We start from the raw sequence: 17,617 nt of genomic DNA, 5'->3' as shown, positions 1-17,617 counted from the left end.
AAAAACAGTGCATCGGCCATGCGTCCCACGGAAGATGGCTTGCTCAGCGGAAAATACAGAAATACTAGAGATTATAAATAAAAGTGAAGAGGGGTAAGCATGTTTGTGTTGTAATGGGCAAAGATTGGCGGCTTTTTCGTGTGGGCTACCGTTGGGGTAGCGATCGTGTTGGCCGCATGCGAACGCTTTTTTTTCAGGGCGGCTGATAGCGTCATTGTTTGCGCCTGGATCGAGACAAACGCGCACACTTGGCAGGGCTTTTGATTTAATGGGATGCGCTGGAGGATGGAAGGTGTAATTGCAGGTAATGGTCCAGATGCAGCATGTTGTTTGTCAGGCAATGAAGCAGTGCAAAACGCCGTGTGGTTCACGTGTAGAAACTTGCGCGTTGTTATTGCTCAGGGTGGGCGCGCACGGTCCTGAAGGGAAGTCAGGCTGACGACCAGCACAGGCGACGTAATTTGAGCACTTCCTGCGGCTCTGCGACTAATCGACTATCTCTCTATCAGACTATCGATAGTCAATTCACCTAGGTCCTAGCCACCATCCTGACGCCTTTGCGCCTCGTCATCACCGCCCCCCGCACGCGTCGCTGGCACTGCTACGGCGATTGAAGCCATCGTCACGCCACGCTAGCCGTCTCGTCGCGTCGCTGAATAACAAACAGCTGGAAGCATCGACGCTTCCGACGCCGACCGCACGCCCTCCTGCGACGCTCCTCACCACCTCCCTGCGACACGCGCGCACCCGCCCCCGCTGCTGCCCTGGCCTGAAGACGCCCTCGCATCGCGCGCACCGTATTAGGAACTGGACACGGACTGAGCGCGGTAAGCTGCAACCCTCCGATGAGCGTCGAGTCGTGGTGGGGGCGGTGACGCCTCGCACCCACGGCTCGCTCGTCATTCGCATCTTATGGTTCCATGGTTCACGGCCGTGCAAACAAACACATATGTCGCACACGAGATATAAATCGCAAGCAAAACACTCACTGACCAAAGCTCTTCTTACCGCAGCCGCATACCCGCATGCACAATGTCGACCCGTCGCAGTGGACTCCGCTCGCGCAGAGACGCCCAGCAGCAGTCTGACCCAGACACGCCAGATACCACGCCCTCGCGCAAGCGCAGGCGGGTGAGCAGCCCAACCGCAACCACCGTTGCCGCCGACTTGTACTCACTCGCACAGTTGAACGGATCAGCCCAGGAACCTACCTCGGCCTCAGCCTCCGCATCAGCGTCGGCCCAAGTCGACGCTCCCCGTACCCGCATCACCGAGTCGGTTGCCAGTAACGACTCCAACACGACGCTGCCCAACGGCGGCGATGCCGACAACCCCATGGATCCCATTGAGCGCCAAAATGTCCTGATTGCCGCCCTACGTGTGCCCGCCTACATTCCCCATGCTGCCATCGACTATGCCAACGACCTTCAGTCACAGCGCAACGAGGGCAAGAACATCACCGCCTTCGCCAAGATCGCTGCTCGCGACTGGTGCTTCTTTGTCCAGGAAACCCAGGTCCGTATTGGTCGCGCAGACAACAACAGCCGCGCCAACCCCCACAGCTCCCAGCCCAACATCGCTGGCATGCCCGCGAGCGATGCGGACCGCCAGGACTGGGGCGTACACATCGACCTTGGCCCAGAGCGCCAAATCTCCCGTGTCCATGCCGAGATCAACTTTGAGCCGACCGACCAGAAGTGGTACATCAACGTCAACAGCCGCAATGGACTCAAGCTCGACGACCGCCATCTGACGCGGGGAGAGAAGGCGCCCCTGCACTCGGGCATCTGCATCAGCATCATGAGTACCCAAATGCTATTTCTGCTCGCTAACACTGAAGACCACTTCCACCCCATGCTCTGGCGCCAGGTGAAGAACGAGGATGCAGCTGAATCCGACAACGACGGAAACCCACCACCAAAGCCACATCAGCATGCGCACCCGGGCGGGCCGACACCCAAGCGGGAGTACTACCCCTTCCCACCATCTTCCCACCCTCGCCATAAACACGAATCTTCACAGGCGTCCTACAATCAGATGACGTCTACACCGGGTCACCAGCCAGGCACGCCTATGACCTTTCGCGCCGACAACAACCCCCGTAGCAAAGGCTCGCCCGCTAATTTCCCCCGCGCCATCGTACTAGAAAGTGGAGACGATATCGACTACACTCTGGACTCTTCCAAAGACATCAAGCCACCCCACAGTTATGCCCAGCTCATCGGCCAAGCTATCCTTAGTAGCGAGGAGGAGATGCTTACACTTGCTCATATATACGACTACATCAAAGTGCGCTATGCCTACTTTAGATACACCACCAGCGGTTGGCAAAACAGCATCCGACACAATCTGTCCTTGAACAAATCGTTTGAAAAGGTCGCGCGCCGCACAGACGAGCCTGGAAAGGGCATGAAGTGGAAGATTGCGGACAGCGAAAGAGAGGAGTTCATCAGGAAGCAGCTACTCAACCCTCGCAATAAGGGTAGTGGCTTGGGGTACCGGATTGATGGATCGGGGCCTAGTTCGCCTGCACTTGGAAATCCGTCCCAGGCTACAGAGCGTCTCGTCGGAGCCCTGGATCGCGACCATGGCTCCAGCCAATACCCTCCTCGTATCAAGTCGCCCCCACGATCTGCCACGCCGCCTCTATCTTCTTTCCCCATGGCCACTGAGTCGTACACTCCGGATCGTGGTCCACGCCCATATGGCGGCATCAAGCAGTCACCAACCATCCGCGATCAGGATCGCTTCGTAACGCCTGCTAAACGACTCATGTACGAGAGCACCGAAGGCCCAGGACCTACTTACATCAAGAATGACGATAGCAGACCACAATTGGAGTCGTCACCTGGTGTGGATCCCGTCAAGCAGAGTGTCCCCGGCATGAAAACAGATGTAGGCAACTCTCCACCAACCCTCTACTCGGATGCTGCGTCGAACAACATCAACGGCAACTACGAGCCAGGCCGTATGAACAACGCTCTTGTTACGCCACTTGTCACACGTCACGCACCTCTACTCGCGCCTCCTAGTACAGCACAGATGCCCAGCCAATATATGGCCTTCTCCAGTCCAGCACCATTCTGGAAATTTGTCGATTTGGGCAGCACACCTGGCAAGGGACATCTTGAACTTAGCCCCATCAAGCTTCAACGTCCAGATTTCAAGGATAGTGGTGAAGAGGAGGATAACCATCCTAGTTCACCTCCTATGCTGCACGGCAACAGTGCCGAGCCCGAAGAGGATAAGGAGCAAGATGGCGACGACAAGGGTGACGAGGATGAGGAGGCGGGGCCTGAGAGTCCTAGTCGTACTGTATCACGACCTGTCAGTAGGCGCGAGATCGGATCACAGAGATCACGATCAAACAGCAAGGTCAATGGTCTTGGGCTGGGTATTGTAGGCAACGGCGGTATGGTCCGTGGCGCAAGCTTGACGAGCTTTGAGGAAGAACCCGAGCCTGAAGAGCAGAGCTATGATCTCTCAAAGTAAGTCAACAGACCTCCAGTAAGCTAAACACGGTACTAACCTTGCATAGGGGGTTCGAAAAAATCGGCTCATTCCACCGCAGCATGGCGCAATCCCACGGCTTGGCTAGCATCGGTAGCATTGGTAGCCGCTCTACGGCTACACCCCCACCTTCGCATCAAATAGCTAGAACTAGCGTGCCTGCGAATATGTAGAATAGCCGATACGATATGGTCTTGCGCCAGACGGATTTGGTTTGGGTTTTTGTTGGCTCATCATGGCCGTTTGCTATTTGATTACTCGCCATTTGCATTCTATCCCAAGGCAAGGGATCTTTTTTTTTCGTTTCTGTAATATGACACACCAATGGGAGACGACATCGCAGCGTTTCTGGGGTGATGTCTGGAAAACTTTACGATGCTATGATTTGCCGTCGCATGGATATGATGGAGGTATAGGGAACGGTACGATGGTATCTTACTCTAGGCCGAAAAGAGATTTTACAGCTTTGTCTACCTTTCTTTTCGTCATGTATGATGATTTATTTATTTATTTTTCAAATTGAAAAACGTCGTCCCGTAGCCTCCTAGGCCCTTCTTCTGCGTCTTCGTCATCCTCTTGCCTATGCAAACACTGCAATACCTGAAAACCACACAACAACCAACTCGTAAATCAGCAAGGGCTGCGGCCTCTCCAACAAATACATGAGACCTGCAAATGCACACCGCAGTGGGATTGTCGACGCCATCATCTTGCGGTTGCCTTGCAGTGTGAAGATGAGTTGGTACCAACCTATCGCTATAGTACCGAGGCCTATGTTGCTCTTGTGAGTTTTGGGTGTCCGTAAGCTGGCATGAGAGAAGTGGTAACTTACCAATATCCTGCAAAGCTCTCTCTGGCGCTTCAACCCCTGTGATCGCAGAGTACTCGGCTGGGTTGAAGAAGGGGTAGGCGCCCAGTGCCATGTTTACGAGTGCGTGGAAGATGAGGAGGAGGCGGGCGAGGCGGGAGATTGGCGACATTATCTTGTTCGTTTCGTGAAATTTGGTGTAGTAGATGTCGTGGTCCGTAGCTGTAGGCGTCTTTAGGGTTGGAAAAACAAAGGCATTTTTCTTCTAGTCATGGTTTTCTAGGGTTGATGTTTGGCCAAGCGTGGACACGGGGCCGTATGGGGAAAGCGCGCCGTGTGGGTTTTAACTTACGTAGCGCCCCACGTGTGAGGATTGTTTGGTTTGTGGTAGCTGCCTCAAGATGGCTAATTACGTGGTTTGTTGGTTGGCTTTGCACTAAGTGCGTAAAGGGAATAACGATAACTAGGAATGCATTCTGTTCGGTGATGGTTCTTATTGATTGATTCTACGAACATAGGTGCTACGAAGGTATACCTAAGCTCAGCGCAAGTCGGGCCGAAGTCGGGCCGAAGTGTTGAGCATCCGACGTCCCTACCGATACTCACGATCCGACATGGTTAGTAATACAGATTTATTCGTACTAACTCGTATGCATCTATGATAGCGCAGCGCTTATAAGTATGCGTGTCTGTATACCCCACGGTAGTGTTGTAGATGTGAAGATGGCCAGCTACCATGGCGTGTAGCTGTCTGGAGGTTTGTTGCGGGTGAAGGGGGTAAGACATATACACATGTATCCTGCTAACTGAAGTTTTTTTTTAGCTGTTCATGTGCCAGCATAAACGTAGTTTCTTAGTCTACCTCATTGTATTTTGCGTCTACTATACATCCGTCTCATCGTCTACTTTACATCATCTCATCGTCTCGCGTCGTCTCTACTTCTACATCCTCTCATCCTCTCATCATCATCCATGTCGTCTTCAATCCCTGGCCATCTACCCAGTAGTATCCTAATTTGTGAGCACAAATCTGTACCTGGGCTTGCCCTCTTCAAACTCCACAATCGCCCGGTTCGCCTCGGCCATTGGAATCGCCTGCGTCCAAGGCTTCACTCCCTTTTCCTTAACCACCTGCAACATCTCCTTGATCTCCTTTGGCGGTCCAATAGCCGACCCCGTGATATGTACTTCACTCATAATAAGTTGCCACGCCGCAAATCCAGGCATTGGATCCTCTGGCGCACCCACCTGCACAAACGTGCCTCGAAACGCCACTAGGTTCAAGTACCCAGAGAACGGCATATTGTCCGATGAAACGGTCGAGATGATGAGGTCTAGCGAAGAAGCATTGGTGCCGCTACTCCAGCCATCTTCTTCCGTGGCGATGAAACGGTCTGCACCCAACTTCTTCGCATCCTCCTCTTTACTTCGCGTCCGCGAGATAACAGCGACTTCCTTTGCGCCCATGGCCTTGGCAAATAGTACAGCAAAATGTCCCAGGCCACCCAATCCAATAACACCAACCCGCTTTCCAGCCGCCCCGTACCTCCTCAGCGGCGAGAAGACTGTCACGCCACCGCACATCAGCGGCGCTGCATGCTCGCTATCAATGCCATCAGGGATGGGAATGACAAAATGCCCTGGCGTACGACTATACTTTGCATACCCGCCGTAGCTCTTACTCTGAGTATCGGCGAAAATGCCATTGTACGACCCCACAATCTTTTGACAATGGTTCTCTAGTCCGTCGGCACACATGGCGCAGTCGGGCTTCAGACAGGAGGCAGCTTGGGCGCCCACGCCCACGCGCTCGCCTACTTTGACGTGCTTGACGTTGCTGCCCACGCGGACGGCTTTGCCGATAATCTCGTGACCGACAACACAAGGGTACATGGCGGGACCCCAGCCAGAGCGTAGGGTATGGATATCGGATCCGCAGACTCCGCAGTGCGAGATCTGGATGTCGACATCGTCTTCAGACCAGGGCTTAGGCTCGTAGGTTTCCCACTTCAGGTTTCCTTTCACACAATCGGGGTCGTGGCCGGCCCAGCCTTCAAAAATGTAGTTGTAGTCTGTCATTTTGGTACTTGTTTGGGAATTCAGAGTGTTGTGGTTGTTGCTTGCTGATGAAGGTTGCACTTGTGCTGAGATATTGGATAGACGGGATAGAGCAGACATGATATATAGTCTTTCTCAAATATTCCAAGTCCTTTTAAACTCTGTATAGCTGAGGCTTCTGCTGACTATTTACATGGCATCTGCCGCGCCGTACGCCCCCGGAACGTTTCGGACGCATCACTATCGGGCCGTTTGCTAATCATCGTCAAAGATAAGCTGGGATAAATGACGCGGAGTTCTGAGATATCCGGATAAAATCTTACAGTGAGACTCTAGTAGAGAGCGGGGTCTGAGTTGGAGAGATGACTTGGTGGGGATGATCATCAGGCGATTGTGTGGGGAACAGCTGTGTGTGGATCATTTTCAGAGTTCATGGTGATCCAACTTACTCTATCCAAGCTCCATACGAGGACACATTGGCGAGACTCCATTCATCTGTTAGGTTGTCAAGTTCCTGCTATCTCGTAGTGGGTATGAGCCCGGTACTGCGGGAACTTGGCTAGTCGGTGAGCCTTCACATCCCAGGCCTGTTCGCCGACGGCCCCACTGCAATGCGGATAATCTGACGACGACAATGTGTTCTCCCCCACATACCCGGAACAAATGTCGCTCGTTTGAGTCCGAACAACATACTGCAACTATGTTTGTAGTCCGCTTAACCAAATGAACACGCAAACCCGCTTGGACTTGCTCAAAGGGATATTCCACTCCCTGTACGCAAATCCAGATCTTGGCTCAAATTCTCATCACTGTAGTCGTTGCCAAGCCGGTTGGTTTTGTAAGCCAGGCGCGAGGCGGGCGATCGCGATATTGAACTTGAAGTCACGGCCAGCCATTGGTAATCATACCCCTCAGTACGCTCCCTCGAGATTGGCTAAGATGTCATCGGATTGGATCTGGAACACATGTATCGGTGAGTAGAGATCTCATAATGTTGGCTTTGTAATGTACAGTGGGAGCAAAATGAGTATACGTATACCAGGCTAATCCAAGAGGGGAATGACGCTATATCCGGCCCGGTGCGGGTCATGGATTATGCATTCTTGAAACCATATGTACCTTCGACGCAGCCATACCTGAGTAATCTTAGTCTGAGGAGGAGGTTGCTGCTAAGATCCACATTTCCGGAATCTTCAGAGCGGGCTGCCGCTAGTATCTGACTCGTTTTCAGGATAAAGTGCTTCCCTTTTCATATGACATTCACTTTAGAGCCATGTGTTTGTTGTGATAGCGTCAGCTGAGGCCATTGTATAGCTTGATAACACGACGCACTTATCTTTTTAGGGGGCGGGGCCGCTAGAATTGCTCCAGTACTTTTCTGAACTCTGTTATCAGGACCCCTGCGGATATCGGTATCATTATGCCGTTGCTACTGTCATAAGTTGATGTTGAATCCAGGATGTCTTGTTATCCCAGTGACAGTGGCGGAGATCAAGGGTGCAAGAGAAATAACTTCCTCTCTAGCTTCGATATGCTGGGAGACCCTTTACCTAGCTAGAATACCCAAAACTTCTACGAGTATGCGATGTAAATTTGTTGCATGATGTGGCGGGTCGCACTCGTAGCATATCTTAGTATCTCATTATGAGAGAGCCAATTTTCGGTGTTCATTTGATCCAGAGAAGTCAACAAACAAAACAACCAACATTTGAGGCGTAGATGTTGATTGACTGGCTCATTTCTTAGGGCTACAGTTTGTTTGTTTGAGTTGATGAGACTGAAGAGCCAATTTTTGGTTGGTTGATTGATTGAATATTGATAGACTTAAGGTTCTGAAGGGACGTTTCTATGACAATTCTGCAGGCGGCTCTTCCCACGTTCCTATCGCAAACTCTTCCGTGAGCTCCTCATCAGTATGCTTTGCTGCTGTTGTCGTGCTTGGTGTTGTAAAACCTGCACGAGTCCACCGTTGCAAGCACACCAAAGCAGCCAGTAACTGCGCGCCAATTTTCCGCCTTTGTGGCTCAATTATATCGCCAGTTCCCGCAAAAACGCGCTCACAATCAGAGCTGGAGGCGGGTATAGTCAACACGTCGATCGCCAATCGTGAAAGATGTGGATACTTCGGCTTCAACGATAACCAGTACTGTACAGCTGTTGGACCCTCCTTGTGTTGATCAGACGTCCACATAGGCTCTTTTAACCAGCTATCGTACTCATCCTCCACCTCCAATGTATGCTCGCCGTCCTCATCTAGTATAGCGTCGATAGCGTCGTCAAAGCTGCTCATGGTAGGTTTTGGCGCAGGGGTTGGTGTTGTGGCAGCAGCGGCAGGCTTGTAGGCAGCCCAAACCCGCAGAAACTTCGCGTGCGCGGTGCTCAATTGTGTAGGTTTGTCGCGCCAGAAGCGCTTAGAGTATGTTTTATATCGTGGATGTAGTGCCGTAGCTGCGTAGTAAATGGGACTTTGGAGGATCTTAGTAAAGTAATTGCTCGCTTTTCGCCTCGCGGCTCGCAGGTTGATCGGGATGTGATCTTCGGGCGCCTCAGATGGCTCGTGGTTGACCGATTCGTATGGCCGAAGGCGTGCATCCAGCTCAGTTATCACACTCTCAAATACTGGGATGACCTCGTAGAGTGCGCCAAAACGGCCACACTTGCCGCGGCCTTGGAGGCGATCTGTAGCAAACTTGAGCGGCTGCAGTATCGCCATGTACTCAGTAATCACCGCCCAGTCAGCCGCCGTAAGGCCGTCTGACCTCATCCACCGCGGCACATCAGGCAGCTTGTTTCCTCTAATAGCTGCCTGTTCGTCAGCCTGTTCAGTCTCGCGAATGTGGTACGTGGCGTATGCGTTGATAGCTTGTTGGAGCTGAACTCCGCGCTTAAAGCAGTCGTAATAGCTGTTCCAACGTGTAACACACGGCTTAATTGGCTCGCGAGTGCCGCCGCTGGCGCCTGTGGGCATGCTGTTAACTGCCTCGCGTTGGCAATCTTCAAAAATACTCCACTGCTTCGGCGTGTTGATGTAGTTGATAATATCAAGATACACGCCAAGCGGTCCTTCTTTCCGCCACTCCTTCATGTAAAAATCCTCCATCTTTGTGTTCTCCAGGGCGTTGTTATACGCGTCAGCATCCCTCCCGAACATAATCGTTTGGCCAACAAGGTTAAGTATGTGGCAAGCGCAGCGGAGGCGGCGATCGGAGGCAGAAAAGTGGTACATCGAGGCGAGTTTGTTAACAGCGGTGTCGTTATTGTAAGCGTTATCGAGCACAAAGTAGCCGAGTTTGCTGCGATTAATGCTGAAGGATTGCAGGATTTTGGTTACAGCGTCAGCTATCGCCTCACCAGTGTGGGCACCCACCAGCTGCGGCAGCGCGATGGGTAGGTCAACTATCGCGCCCTTACTGTTGGCGTAGTGAGCAACTACAGAAAAGAAGCCACGTTTGCCGCCTTTTGTCGTCCACCCATCGAAGCTTATATGTACCTTGCTCTCGGCTTCAGCCAACGCGCGCACCACCTGAGGCCGTAGCCAACTGTACAACCTCATCACGAACGCTGACACGCTGTTATGAGACCTCCATAACGCCGCCTCTGCCTCAGGATTAGCAAGCCTGATCATCTTGCGAAAAGCCGGCGTCTCAAACTCGCGGAGTGGTCTGTTGTTGTCGACCAGCCAGAGCGCAGCTGCCTGCCGAAATTCTTGTACGTCGAAGTTTCCTATAGTCTTGTACGCCTCTAGACTAAATTTGACACCGCTTAGAGCTGCCTGACGAAGTGATTGTTGTCCATGTTTGCGGAGAGGTTTGCTTAGGATTGGACCATCTTTGCTGAGCCGATGACCAGGTTTATCAAGCTGGAGGTGCCCGTTGGCGGCAGTGGTTGACTTCGTTACTCGGTGTACACCATTAGGTAGCTTATGAATATGACAGTACTTGCACACAAAGTACAACTCATCTGGGTGGTGAGTACCCTCCTTCCAGACACGCCAGCCGTGTTGAAAAATCCAGCTTGCCTTGCCTCGTGGAGTGCTCAGCGGCGCGACAAACCCCTTTAATCGCGACCAATCGACGCCCTCAAAGTCGCGAAAATCGACGCTCACAGCGCTATCCTCCTCCACCGAAGCCTCAGTGGCAGCGCTAGAGAAAGCTAAAGGCTGTACAATAGAGTCCTCTGGCTTATCAAACATTAACTGCGACTCCCAGGCTGGCTCATCAGTGAGCCGAGAGGCTTGTGAGGCAGCCAAAATAGGCAGTGGTGATGCCCGCCGAGGGCGCTCCTCGGGTTGTTGTACAGGCTTACATGGCGGTTCAATAGCCCGTGTGGGCGGCTCGATAACTTGTGTAGGCGGCTCTGTAGGCGGATCCGGCGTACTTTCTGGCAGCTCTATCGGCTGGGTTGGCTGGCTGCCGTCACCCAACAGCGCTTTGAGCGTAGGTTTGCGCGTACGTTGTGCTCGCTTGAAGGGAGTATCAGCTTCTTCGGCAGCCTCGGGCTTGCGTTTTGCTGGTATAGAGGGCATGGATAAGGCTAAAAGTAAGCCGGAGCCGCGAGAAAGTAAGGTGTTGTTAAATGTTATAAGCCTGATGTCAGTAGCACTAGGAATAGAACATGTGTGAATCGTGTTGTGTATTGTGCTACAGGAATTGAGATCTATGTCTCTGCCAGCTAGCGTTGTGGGCGCTAAGCCTCGTACGTACTAGCCTGGAGTGAGTGAGAGATGGGATGGAACCTAGGTCATATAACTTACACGCGAGTAGGCTTAGTAAGCAAGATCCAACACTAAGAATTCGTCGTTGAGCAGCTATCCCAGAGGCCTCACCTACAGACTCCGCAACAATCAATCGATTGACATGATTGATTCCTATATAGGTTAAAGAATTACTTCATTAGGCAGCCTTTAACCTAGATAGGAATCAATCATGCCGATCCGATTGATTGTTGCGGAGTCTGCTCACCTAGGTATCCCCCTCCCTCGCTTACTATCAAACAACACCAATCCTATCAACATTTTGTTCTCAAGATTGGTTGATTGATTGACAGAAATACAGTGGCTAACTGTTGGTTAGTTGGTTGGCTCCGAATCAAACAAATCAAACAACAATATTGATGAGATATTGATTACTGACAACCTTGATTTGATCCATTGTAATTTTTGTGCCTAGTTCAAATACAGATTGGCAAGTCATTCTTTCTAAAATATCAGATTGGCGTAGAAACTCGATCGACTGGATCGTTGACGGTGCTTCTGTCGTCGTGATCATTGTGAGGTAGTGGTGCTGACCTATGACGGGGGTGCCCGCCTGCAACTTCCTTCCAGCAGACATATGATGCACGTGATTACTAAACATAAAGATAAAACATCAGTATCTCGTATTAACAAATCAAGTCTTCAATCGTAAGGATTTCTGTTTTCAGTATCTTCACATCTTAATCATCGCGTCTGCGAATCCGCACTCAGCTCCACTTCACATCCCCTCCAGCCTTGCCATCCAAACCCCACCCACCATACGTATCCACAAACCCTTCTCGCGTAAGATACTCCTTGTGCTCCTCACTTCTCCACGCTAGCACGGTCCCCAGCTTCCAGCTCGTATCCATCTTATCCAGCACCAGTTCCACAAGCTGCACATTCTCCGGCTGCTGCAGCTGAGGCTTCTCCAGGATAGCCTTGAGCTCTTCTTTTGTTGTGGCGCGATGGAATGAAGTCTCGGGGTTAGGGTGGTTATACAGCGGAAGCAGATGTGAGTAGTTGTGAGGAACGATATCGTTGTATGCTGTAACCTTACGTTAGAATTGCATAAAGGTGAAGAGAAAGAAAAGAACGTACGTTGTCGTGCACCCCAGATCAACCGCTCAACAGTGTATCCATCGTTGTTGAGTACGAATATGATGGACTTGGACTTGTTCTTGATCATGGTGCCAATTTCTTGTATCGTCAATGCCATGCTCCCATCGCCGGTTAGCAGAATTGTCCTTCCGGCCTTTTGTCCACCCTCTTCGAGTTCCCGTCGTGCCACATCTACACCGAGTGTGGCAGCAGTAGCGAAACCAATACTTCCATAGTAGATTTGAGTGACCAGTCTAATGTCTGCCGGAAATGTGATATCACAGACACCAGTATTGCTCGTTCCTGTTTCGCTAACTATAACATCACCTGGGCGGATGAACGCTTCAATGGCGGGCCAAAGCGCAGATTGTGTCAGATGGGCGGCATTTGCATCGAGAGGAATACGGGGGCCAGGCAAAGTGGGTTTAGGGATTTTGTGTTGCGGTGTTGATGGAAGGGCTTTGGAAAGAGCAGCAAGAAGGGGCTTGATGGAAGTAGAGGAATAAGATTTGCCCTTGACCTGGATGAGGTTGTCAGCGAGAGAACTTTCAGAGATGACTGTATAAGAGCAGTGGTACTTACAATGACATCATGCGGGTTGATGTGTATGGTTTTCCCATCTTCCAATGGTCTCGAGAAGCCAGCGGAGTTCGTGTCAGCGGGTACGTAGCCAAGCGTGATGACCAGATCCGCCTGCTTTGCAACTTCTTTGACACCTGGGGAGCTGATTTCGCCGTTCCACACGCCCACAAACTGCTCATCTGTCTCATCAACGATGCCTTTGCCCATTGCTGCGGAGAAGAATGGGACATTGAGCGCCTTGACCAGCTGTTTCGCTTCTTCTGATGCACCGAACCGATGTACCAATGCATCTACCACAATCGTCGGTTGCTTTGCCTCTGCGACTGCAGCAACTATAGCTTTTACCGCCGCATCCTGGGCCGTTTTGTCAACCTTCGGTTCAAGATCAATCTTCTCTGTCAACAAACCCGCATCGACCATCTCGGCACTCAGATCCAACGGCAAGAAGATGTAGACCGGACCACTCTGAATCACACACTCTCTCAGCACGCGATCAATCTCCTTGGGCGCACTCTCAATATCCCAAAGTTCCGCAGCCGCAACTCGCAGCCCTTCACTGGCCTTATTGTAGACCTGGTGATGTGGCTTCCCGCCAATGCTGTGGTGGATCATCATTTTCGCATTTTGCATAGTCCTCGTTGTTTGGCCAACAACATGAACCACCTTGACATTCTCACTCATGCTTCCTGCGATTCCATTCAAGGCAGAGAGTTCCCCAACGCCATGTGTAGTGACGAGGCAGCCAGGAGCGTTCTTGATGCGAGAGTACCCGTCAGCTGCATAGGCACCATTGAGCTCATTTTGGTTGGTAATGAGTCTCAGTCCTGGGGTGAGATAGATGGAGTCGAGAAACTGCAGGTTGAAGTCACCTGGTACGCCAAAGACTGTGTCGACACCGATTTGGTGAATGCGTTCCCACATGTACCGTCCGAGGGTTATCTTGTCTTCCCCCATGATTCTAAATTGATCCTTTTTCAGTACGAATGTTGCAGGTGTAGAAATCGCTGATTGTTAGACGTGGACTTATCCTGAGGTAGTCAGTATGATCATCCTGCTGCCATGCATATCATACATCAAGTTGTACATGGAAAGCTTACTAACTATGAACCCAAATAAGCCAAGTGTTCATGCAAGACTTCTATAAGTAATCCTTGGAGAGTGGAAAGATCATGGAGGGTTTGGGTGCTGAGAGCAAACATGACACGACATGCTGTAGCTTCGGCTTAGGGCGTCGGATGCATGTAGGGCGTGACAACCGCGGTTCGGTTGGAGACGGTTTGTGGTTAGTGCGGGGAATCATCGGCTAACTACTAGCATCGGAATGCATCAATCGATATGGGAACGCACATAAATTCTGATGTAAAATGTGAAGTATCTACGCTTCATCAATAATCAAGTATCGATCATGTATGACTAGAATACGATATATGTCATCCAGTTCATATCGTGCACCTCACGCCTTCGTTGCATCCTCAAAGCTCGCCATCTTGAAATCATATGGCAACTCAAAGTCAGCTTTGGGGTCGCCTTGGAAAGGCTTAAAATCCACAATGAGCGAGTCTTTGACTGCAAACACCGCATCGTCTTCAAGGTACTTGCTCTCTCTGTCGAAGATTTGGGTAACGATAGGCTTATAACCAGGCGCAGCAAGCTGTATCCTGTTAACACGAATTCTCGTATGTGATTCTGTGCACAATGCCGAATGCGTTGGACTTTTAGACATACCAGAAAGTGAATATGCGCCGGCCTCATTGCATGTCTGTCCAATGCCTGCAGTATCTTGCCAGCCGGCCCATCGAAAGGAATAGGATATGGTACCGGCCTCAGACAATAGAGGCTGTATTTACCGTCCTTCCCTGTTGTGAATCTACCTCTGAGGTTCATATCCGGTTGATTAGGATCCTGCTGCTCATACAGCCCATTTGGTGCCGTATGCCATATGTCCATGACTGCGCCCTCAATGGGCTTTCCTGTCTTGAAATCTGTGACAGTACCGTGCATCCATGTTCGATCTCCCTGTTCGTTTACCTCCTTTGAGACGATGCAGGAGCCCATGGGTAGCTCGGGCGCGTTGTGCCTGTAGAAGGGGCCTAGAATGGCAGTCGCGGTTGGCTCGTCTTCAGCGGTGGATGCGAGTTTGTAGGTAATTTCGTCTACGAGAGATTCGAGACCAAGAACATCGCAAACAAGCTGGCCTTCGTTGCGTTTGGAGTCGGACATGCGGCCTGCTGCGTTCATCTACGTATCGTCAGCATGTGTTGAATTAGTCTTTAGCAGGTCTCAGCTGTAGAAACCACGTCGACATACCAGCTCCACGCCGACCATCCACTCATCTACTGTGAGCTCATTTTCTCTCGCAAAATCGTGGAGATGCCGGATCAACCCCGCCGTAAGCTGTCTAACCCTCGGCGTAGCCTTCGGTCCTGTCGCATTGATGACCGCCTCTGTAAAGTTTGGATCAAACTTGTGTGGAGTTTGGCCCGTCATTGTGCTCTTTCAAAGTTATATGCCGCACTTTTGGTGCTGTACGTGCTGTGAGAATTCTCGATGGCAGATGTAGGCGAGCGAGTTCCCACGTCAGCGTGTAGAGAAGCTGGTCTTATTCATCTTGTTTTCAGGATCTGTCAGCCGGTAACATGCCACCGAAGAATACGGATGCGACTTTGGTTGCAGTCGGACGACATTGAGAGCGGGGTTATGGACCTATGGTGTGGAGAATACCGACGGGCGTCGTCGGTGGACGCAGCCGAGGGTGCGTTATCCGACACTGTCCACAGCCGATCAAAGTGATGCAATCATTAGTAGGCTCGCATGCGAGTATGCTCGTCGTTATTAGACCGTAAATGGTGTTACTTGATATGAATTCATAACCACTAGGATAATGTGACATGCAAAACGTTAGATTATGGATATTTCAATGCTGATATCCCTCGCCTTAATGCTCTTAGAATACTGCTACTGCAGTGTGTAATGCACAAAACCCAAACGCCAAAGCTTATTTTCCCATGCCGCTCAATCGCTATCGTCATCTACCCTAGCACGCTTGGCAGATCTGCCCTCGGGCTCCTGAATGCCATACCTCTTTTCCCCCGTCTTTTCGTTACTCTTCTCACCACGGACCTCGTTGATCATTTGGCTGATGTTAAATGGATCATCGGTATCTTTCTCAAACTCTACGGGTCCTTCGCGAGCTTCTTGCAAATCAGCGCCCTTGAAACCACCCTTGGCCCTGCCTAGCACTTCGAACTTGCTTGACTTGGTGATCCTGTCGTACGTCTCCCCCTCGTCTTCGCCGTCATCTTGTTGTACGCTCGGGCGATAGATGCTACTAATAGCATCCTGCGCTGCAAAGAGAGGCTTATCATAGTGGTTGTCCTCGTTGAACCCAGTGTTGAAACCACTGGTTTGATTAAACAGCCGGGAATCGTACATGGACTCTCCGCCCGAAGTAGGCTTTGCCAGGCCAAGTGCGACCTTCTCGGAGATGTCGCGATTCTGTTCCCGTGCAAGCATCTGGATCTTGCGCTCGGTACCCATGCGCGACTGGCGGAGCTCACGCTGGAAATCCTCGCGGCGTTCCTTGCGCGCGTCCATTCTTTTCCGCACTGCCTCTTCTTCCGAGTCTGTGTCCGAATCACTCTGGGATCGTCGTCGTGAGGCATTAGCGCGCTCCTCTCTTGCCTGTTTCGCAAGGTTGCGCAGATGCTCCTCCTTCTGTAGCTTCTCCTTCTCTGCCAGTCGTTGTTGCATCAGCGCACGCTGCTTGACTTCCTCTCGCGCGTGCCGATCTGCGGCTTGTAGTGCCTCGCCAAACTGCGCAAATTTGTCGTTGATCGTAATGTCCTGAAGACCTCGACCATCGGCTGCCAGACGCTTGTCGAGAGGCACTGTGTAACCCTTGGGATTCTTCCAGTTACTGATGGGAGGCGGGATTTTCCACATCTCTTGATCTTCAGCAGTCAACTTTCGCGGTGGAGAGTGGAGGACAGGAGGTGGTGGCGAGGGCGGACCGCGCGGGATACGCTTGTGCTTGAACTTTGGCGGTTCCATGGGATCAATTTGCCTTTGCTGAATCTTGAAGATGCGTGTCTTTCCCTGCGCTTCACCCATCTGCGCAGTCGGCGTGTACCGTACGAAAGTAGGTTCGTCATTCTTTCGGCCCTGGACGTTCTTGGGTCGCTGAGCAGCAGTTTGGCCAGCGACCAGAGCCATGAGAGCTTGCTCAGTCTTCTCCTTGGTCGCCTGCACTACTTCCTGGCTCGGACGCGACAAGTCCAGCTGGCCGGCATCCGCCTGCTGGCGCAGCGGGATCAAGTCCTTGAAGCTCGCTTGCACGATTCGCGAGTCGCCGTGTCCCCGCCTGGCAATTTCATCATACTTGGTCTTGCCCTCGCCATCAACCCTCCTCACGAGAGCATTAGATGTGGATGGTGTGCCCTTCTTTCCCATGTCTAGTGGATATTGTGCGACGTGCACTTCTGGAAACGCGCCACCATCGCCGAAATCCTCGGGCGCGCGTGGCCGCCAGCTTTGCCTGCTGCCGTATGCGGGTGGGCCATTCTGCTTCTTCACGACGTGGGCTTCGTACTGCTCGGAGCTCAAGACGCGCGTGCTGTTGGTGAGGTCCTCTTCCTCGCCCGAATATTTCGGCTTGGGCAGGGACTTGGATAGAGTTGCGACGGACATTCTGGGCGTCGGAAGGGATGAGGTTGGGTCAGTCGTTGTGGTGAAGTTGTATGGTGCCCGTGGGCGACATCCAGGGCTTGGCTGGGCAAGATTTCCTCGGACCTATCGGTACGATGGTTTATCCGCCACCGATATCACGT

The 17,617-nt window shown here is 51.7% G+C and overlaps 7 protein-coding genes across 7 annotated transcripts; 1 reads left to right on the top strand and 6 right to left on the bottom strand.

The window, feature by feature from the left end:
* Positions 1 to 1,032: 1,032 nt before the first annotated feature.
* On the top strand, positions 1,033 to 3,683 carry PtrM4_005070 (Transcription factor Forkhead-HNF3 family; the record flags this gene model as incomplete). The annotated part of the gene is made up of 3 exons (XM_066102748.1): positions 1,033 to 1,131; positions 1,276 to 3,488; positions 3,539 to 3,683. 3 exons carry the CDS (start codon positions 1,033 to 1,035, stop codon positions 3,681 to 3,683), a joined length of 2,457 nt encoding a protein of 818 aa, XP_065964950.1.
* A 407-nt stretch (positions 3,684 to 4,090) lies between these two features.
* Positions 4,091 to 4,490, bottom strand: PtrM4_005060 (uncharacterized protein; the record flags this gene model as incomplete). Its single annotated transcript, XM_001930520.1, has 2 exons — positions 4,091 to 4,281; positions 4,343 to 4,490. The coding sequence occupies 2 exons, from the start codon at positions 4,488 to 4,490 to the stop codon at positions 4,091 to 4,093; spliced, it is 339 nt and encodes a 112-aa protein (XP_001930555.1).
* Positions 4,491 to 5,329: 839 nt separating this feature from the next.
* PtrM4_005050 (AdhP, Zn-dependent alcohol dehydrogenase) lies at positions 5,330 to 6,397 on the bottom strand (the record flags this gene model as incomplete). The annotated part of the gene is made up of 1 exon (XM_001930519.1): positions 5,330 to 6,397. One exon carries the CDS (start codon positions 6,395 to 6,397, stop codon positions 5,330 to 5,332), a length of 1,068 nt encoding a protein of 355 aa, XP_001930554.1.
* Positions 6,398 to 8,222: 1,825 nt separating this feature from the next.
* PtrM4_005040 (Dimer-Tnp-hAT multi-domain protein) lies at positions 8,223 to 10,901 on the bottom strand (the record flags this gene model as incomplete). Its single annotated transcript, XM_066102747.1, has 1 exon — positions 8,223 to 10,901. One exon carries the CDS (start codon positions 10,899 to 10,901, stop codon positions 8,223 to 8,225), a length of 2,679 nt encoding a protein of 892 aa, XP_065964949.1.
* A 935-nt stretch (positions 10,902 to 11,836) lies between these two features.
* On the bottom strand, positions 11,837 to 13,745 carry PtrM4_005030 (Pyruvate decarboxylase and related thiamine pyrophosphate-requiring enzyme; the record flags this gene model as incomplete). Its single annotated transcript, XM_001930518.2, has 3 exons — positions 11,837 to 12,156; positions 12,210 to 12,729; positions 12,792 to 13,745. The coding sequence occupies 3 exons, from the start codon at positions 13,743 to 13,745 to the stop codon at positions 11,837 to 11,839; spliced, it is 1,794 nt and encodes a 597-aa protein (XP_001930553.2).
* A 499-nt stretch (positions 13,746 to 14,244) lies between these two features.
* PtrM4_005020 (PcaH, Protocatechuate 3,4-dioxygenase beta subunit) lies at positions 14,245 to 15,278 on the bottom strand (the record flags this gene model as incomplete). The annotated part of the gene is made up of 3 exons (XM_001930517.2): positions 14,245 to 14,442; positions 14,517 to 15,029; positions 15,099 to 15,278. The coding sequence occupies 3 exons, from the start codon at positions 15,276 to 15,278 to the stop codon at positions 14,245 to 14,247; spliced, it is 891 nt and encodes a 296-aa protein (XP_001930552.2).
* A 525-nt stretch (positions 15,279 to 15,803) lies between these two features.
* Positions 15,804 to 17,477, bottom strand: PtrM4_005010 (SKIP-SNW multi-domain protein; the record flags this gene model as incomplete). Its single annotated transcript, XM_001930516.2, has 1 exon — positions 15,804 to 17,477. One exon carries the CDS (start codon positions 17,475 to 17,477, stop codon positions 15,804 to 15,806), a length of 1,674 nt encoding a protein of 557 aa, XP_001930551.1.
* Between the last annotated feature and the right edge of the window lie 140 nt (positions 17,478 to 17,617).

This window comes from Pyrenophora tritici-repentis, chromosome 1 (assembly GCF_003171515.1).
Source record: "Pyrenophora tritici-repentis strain M4 chromosome 1, whole genome shotgun sequence".
Taxonomy (NCBI): domain Eukaryota; kingdom Fungi; phylum Ascomycota; class Dothideomycetes; order Pleosporales; family Pleosporaceae; genus Pyrenophora; species Pyrenophora tritici-repentis.
Note: the sequence above shows the minus strand (reverse complement) of the source record. Positions and strands in the feature narration are given on the sequence as shown.